The sequence below is a fragment of the Sapajus apella genome, unplaced genomic scaffold (assembly GCF_009761245.1).
Source record: "Sapajus apella isolate SASKATOON/1434 unplaced genomic scaffold, GSC_monkey_1.0 scaffold219, whole genome shotgun sequence".
Taxonomy (NCBI): domain Eukaryota; kingdom Metazoa; phylum Chordata; class Mammalia; order Primates; family Cebidae; genus Sapajus; species Sapajus apella.
In genome coordinates this window covers 26234-31710 of record NW_022437159.1, presented here as the reverse complement: position 1 = coordinate 31710, position 5477 = coordinate 26234, and the positions used below count along the sequence as shown (strand labels likewise).

Genomic DNA, 5477 nt, shown 5'->3' with positions numbered 1-5477 from the left:
AGGCGGGTGAATTACCTGAGGTCAGGAGTTCAAGACCAGCCTGGCCAACGTAGTGAAAACCCGTCTTTACTAAAAACACACAAAAAAGACGGCTGTGGCGGTGGTCGCCTGTAATCTCAGTTATTTGGGAGGCTGAGGCACGAGAACTGCTTGAACCCAGGAGGCAGAGGTTGCAGTGAGCTGAGACCGTGCCACTGCCTGGGTGAAAGAGCAAGACTCCAAAAAAAAAAAAAAACCACCATATAGATGGGGAGGGTGGGTGGTTCTCCTCACAAAACCTACCACTCATGGGGGCGGACCAGCTCCTCTAAGGGAAAAGGACTTGGGTGCCATTCTGGCTGAAGATGGTTCCGGGTGAGAAACTTCAATTAGTGGGAAAATCTATCCATTGGGATCTGAAAGGGCAATGAGCTCACCTGGGGCCTCGCTTCCCGCTGCCCAGCAGCCATGTCCTCTTCCTGGGCTCTTCCCTGACGAGCGTGCTGTCTTCAGAAGGCGGATCTGAGGGAAAAAAAGGAGCCAAGAGGGAGCCCTTTCTTGCTTTCCAGCCCTGGAATCCTCAGCTCTGAAATCCAACCCCGTGCGCCCTCAGAGGGAGGAGCCAAGAGCCCGCGGAGAAGCAGCGCTGGGCCGCCCGTCCGGGCCCAGGTCTCGTGGGTTCTGGGGCTTCCAGAGTGGACGCTGGACCCGCGGCGGCAGCAACAAGCTGAGCCCAATAGGGCCAGGGCCCGCCCGGAGCCGCTGAGTCCCTCGACGCCAGATGGCACTGCCAACACCCACTGCACCGCTCAGGAAACTGAGGCAGCGCCAGGGCACCTGCCCCGTTCACGCCCCGGCGAGGCAGAACCGGCATTCCCAACACGACAGCCCCGGGGACGACTTCCCTCCACTCCGAGCCTTTTTCCACCCGGTTCCTCTGCCTCCCGCCAAGGAATCACCTCCTGACTTCCACAGAAAACGGCTTTGAAGAGAAAAGCGTTAGGTGTCCCGAGTAGGGAGGGGCGGCACCGCTGGAGACAGACACGGAAACCGGGGACCCCGCTGCGTCCGCCCTGCGCTCGGGGTCCTGGCGCCCGAGTCCGCGAGGCCCACACGGCCCGGACAGGGCGGACCCTGGAGTAAATGTCTGTCCCCGCATCCACTGCTGGCGGCTGCGAGCCTGACGCGGGGGCACCGGCAGTGGCGCGGAGCGGTCCGCTGGGGGGCGAGAGTCCAGGGCCCGTGACAGACGCGAGGGTGCCAGCCCGCGCCCACAAAGGCCCTCGGAGCCCCGGCGACCGCAGGCCGTCCCCGCGCCCGGCGCCGCCTCCTCCCGGCCAGCACGCCTCTGTCGCTCACCTCCCTAGACTCGAGCGTTCCCGGGCCTCGCCTCCCGGCCGCGCTCCGCAGGCGGGAGGCTCAGGAACCAACCGGCCCGGCTACAGCCACGCCACCCGGCTCCGCCCCGGCGGCGTCAGGGCGACCTCAGGCCCAGCGGCGCGCCAGGGATCCGCGGCAGGGGGACGAGGGGGGCGCTGAGGCCTCTGGGAAATGGAGTCCACGGGAGGACGCTGGCATTCTGGGAAGTGTAGTTCCACGCGTTTGAGGCGGGGTCCTGGCTGAGCCGTTAGGCGCCAACACGCCACGAGAGGGCCCCTGTGAGCTGTCGGGCCTCGGGTTCCTGGTTCTTCCGAAGAGAACGGGAGGTTCGCAGAGGAAGTAACTTGCAACTCTGCGTCTGTGTGAATTTTGGAGAGGGCGTGGGCGGCACCAGACAACCGCCCAGAATAGACCCGTTTCCCCTCAGATATTAACCAGAGAGGCAGTGAGCATCTGCAGTGAGCCAAGCACAGTTGCAAGTGGTTTCAAATGTATCAATGAATGAAACAAACGTCATTGCTGTGGAGAACATTTTTTGTGGGGTAGGAAGCAGACAATAAGCCATAAACATAAAGCATTTTGGGGGATAAATGTGACGGGACAAAGGGTATCACTTGATGTCAGGAGTTCAAGACCAGCCTGGCCAATACGGTGATACCCCCATCTCTACTAAAAATCCAAAACTTAGCTGGGCATGGTGGTGCACACCTGTAGTCCCAGCTATGCAGTGAGTTGAGATTGCACCACACCACTGCACTCCAGCCTGGGCGACAGAGTGAGACTCCATCTAAAAAACAAACAAACAAAAATACTAAAAGAAAGTACTTTTCTGTTTACCCAAACTATGAAAATCATGGATTCATTATAAAATGCTTACACAGTATATGGAGTGAAGAAACATGTACTAGAGAAATAAGTTCAGCAGAAACACTGATTATTCGTAAATGCTATTTTGTGTACATATGCACATTTGTGTGTATGAACCAAAAATGGAATCACACTTCTCATATGATTTATTTTATTTTATTTTTTGTCTTATTTGGCAGACTGTGTTCATTCATGAACATCGGCCTACTGGCTCAACCACAGAAATACCTAAGCAGGCTCAGGTGTTTACAGTCCTGGTATGCCACTTTCTTTTTCTTTTTTTTTTTTTTTTTTTTTGAGATGACGTTTCGCTCTTGTTGCCCAGGCTGGAGTGCAATGGTGTGATCTCAGCTCACCACCACCTCTGCCTCCCAAGTTCAAGCGATTCTTCTGCCTCAGCCTCCTGAGTAGTTGGGATTGCAGGCATGTGCCACCATGCCTGGTTAATTTTGTATTTTTAGTAGAATCAGGGCTTCTCCATGTTGGTCAGGCTGGTCTTGAACTCTGACCTCAGGTGATCTGCCCACCTTGGCCTCCCAAAGTGCTGAGATTACAGGCATGAGCCGCTGTGCCTGGCTCAAATGCCACACTTTATAGTACATAGACTTTATGAAATTTGGCTAGCAAGTTACATTAATCTGTTCTCACATTGCTATAAAGAACTACCCAGCCAGGCACAGTGACTCACACCTGTAATCCCAGCATTTTGGGAGGCTGAGGCAGGTGGATCACCTGAGGCCAGGAGATCGACACCAGCCTGGCCAACATGGAGAAACCCGATCTCTACTGAAAATACAAATACAAAAACTAGCCAGGTGTGGTGGTGCACATCTTTAATCCCAGCTACTCGGGAGGCTGAGGCAGGAGAATCACTTGGAGCTCAGAGATGGAGGTTGCAGCGAGCCAAGGTTGCAGTGAGCCGAGATTGCGCCATGGGCAACAAAGCAAGATGTTGTCTCAAAAAAAAAAAAAAAAAAAAAGGCCAGGTGCAGTGGCTCATGCCTGAAATCTGAGCGCTTCAGGAGGCCGAGGTGGGCAGATCATGAAGTCGAGATCTTTTGATCACGAGATCAAGAGATCAAGACCATCCTGGCCAACATAGTAAAACCCTGTCTTTACTAAAATACAAAAATTAGCTGGATGTAGTGTCACGCGCCTATAGTCCCAGCTACTCGGGAGGCTGAGGCAGGAGAATTACTTGAATCCAGGAGGCGGAGGCTGCAGTGAGCCAAGATCGTGCCACTGCACTCCAGCCTGGAGCCTGGTGACAAAGCAAGACTCTGTCTCAAAAAAAAAATAAAGTAAAATAACTACTCAAGACTGGGTAATTTATGAAGAAGAGAGCTTTAATTGACTCACAGTTCCACATGCTCAACAGGAAGGCCTCAGAAAACTGACAATTATGGTGGAAGGGGAAGGGGAAGCAAGCACATCTTACCATGGAGGAGCAGGAGAGAGAGCAAAGGGAGAGTGCCATTCACGTTCCGAACAACCCCATCTGAGGAGAACTCACGCACTATCATGAAAACAGCATGGGGGAATCCCCAGGCCCCTCCCGCAACATCTGGGGATTACCATTCAAGATGAAATTCCGGTGGGGACACAGAGCCAAATCATATCACAAGTAGACCTCAATAGCCCACTGGAAATCAGCTTAGGAAGTAATGAGAAGGGAACAGAATCAATATACTTCTGATTTAATCACTCCGGCACTTATGCTATCTAAAATGTGAATTATACATACAGAAAGCCAATTAGAACATATAGATTATATGTATAGAACACATGATTATAAAGATCATACCCCTAAAACCATCCACCCAAGCTGAGAACTGGCCCCTTACTGACATCCAGTACAGTTATCCCTAGGTATCAACAGGGGATTGGTTCCAGGACACCCATGGATACCAAAACCTGATGATGCTCAAGTCCTCATTATAAAATGACATACTATTTGCACATAACCTATATATGTATCCTCCTACATATTTCAAACCTTCTTGGGTTATTTATAATACCTAATACAGTATAAAGCTCTGAGTTTATCCTATGTAGCCTCTATTATTTTGAGGTATATTCCTTCCATACCAAGTTTGTTGAGGGATTTTATCTAAAGAGATGTTGAATATTACTGAATGCTTTTCAGCATCTATTGAAATGAGTATGTGACTTTTGTTCTTAGTTCTGTTAATATAATGTATCATTTGTATTGATTTAGGTATGTTGAACCATCCTTGCATCCTGGGATTAATCTTACTTGATTATGGTGAATGATCTTTTCAATATGTTGTTGAATTCAGCTTCTTTGTATTTTGTTGAGGATTTTTACATCTATGTTCAACAGAGATACTGGCTGTAGTTTTCATTGCTGTTGTCTCTTGTTAATGGACAGCTATATGGTTATACCAGAGGATTATTTATTCCAGTCTTCTCTGTCTGGCTTATTTTGATTCTTACTGGATATGTTTACTTAAAGATTCTTTGTAATTTACCTGTTGAGAGTTTCTTCCCACTCCGCAGCCCCCCCCCCCCCCCCCCCCCCCCCCCCGGGCAACTAGGTCTCTGCCTTCCTTTTAGCATTAGATGGTGCTGTAAGACCAGGTTTGCCTTGGTTCTGGTCAACTGCTGCTAGTCTTAAATGGGGGAGGTTCCAAAAGGATATGCCAGTAGTGTAGGAAGGCTGGCCAGGGACTCATGACCAGGGAAGCTGTGACATGAACCTGTTACAGTATAATGTGGATGGACAGCCACTTGGATTTGGCCAAGTTACTAAGCAAGGTTTCCAAAGCTGGGAATGGTAGTCCTGCCTCCCCCTTTATTTCTGGCTGTCCTCAGGGATACTTCTTCCTTGAGGAATTTTTTGATGCTTCCTGTGGGTTGGCAGGGACAGATCTCCTGCCAAGGAACCCAGGATGGTGGGAAGGCTGGTTGTCCATGTTGGTCTCACTTTTCCCCGTGTAGAAGTTGTGAGTAGGGGGAAATTTTCCACACGCTTGGTGCAGGCAGATGGAGGGAGAGGTGTTGTTCAGTTCTCACACTATCTGCTTGGAGTTTCTCACTTTTCCATGGCCCCAAGAATTGTCTCCTCCTCATATTTGAATTCAGAGATATTGCTGGTGATAATCTTGGTGCTCTACATTTGTTTGCTGGTGGGGGGAGAGAATCAAGCCAGTTGCTTCTACACCGCCATTTTGGAACCATAAGTTTCTACAGATGGGCATTTGTGTTGTTTCCAGGTTTTAGGTATCAAG

The 5477-nt window shown here is 50.4% G+C and overlaps 1 protein-coding gene across 1 annotated transcript in view; it reads right to left on the bottom strand.

Annotated features, from left to right (window-relative positions):
- ZNF354A (zinc finger protein 354A) overlaps window positions 1–1496 on the bottom strand; it is a 17976-nt gene extending 16480 nt beyond the window's left edge. The window contains exons 1-2 of the mRNA XM_032270899.1: window positions 1339–1496; window positions 417–501 (exon numbers count right to left, since the gene is read on the bottom strand). Coding sequence (XP_032126790.1) covers window positions 417–449 — 33 coding nt within the window. The 5' untranslated portion in view covers window positions 450–501; window positions 1339–1496. The remainder of the gene's footprint in view (window positions 1–416; window positions 502–1338) is intronic.
- Between the last annotated feature and the right edge of the window lie 3981 nt (window positions 1497–5477).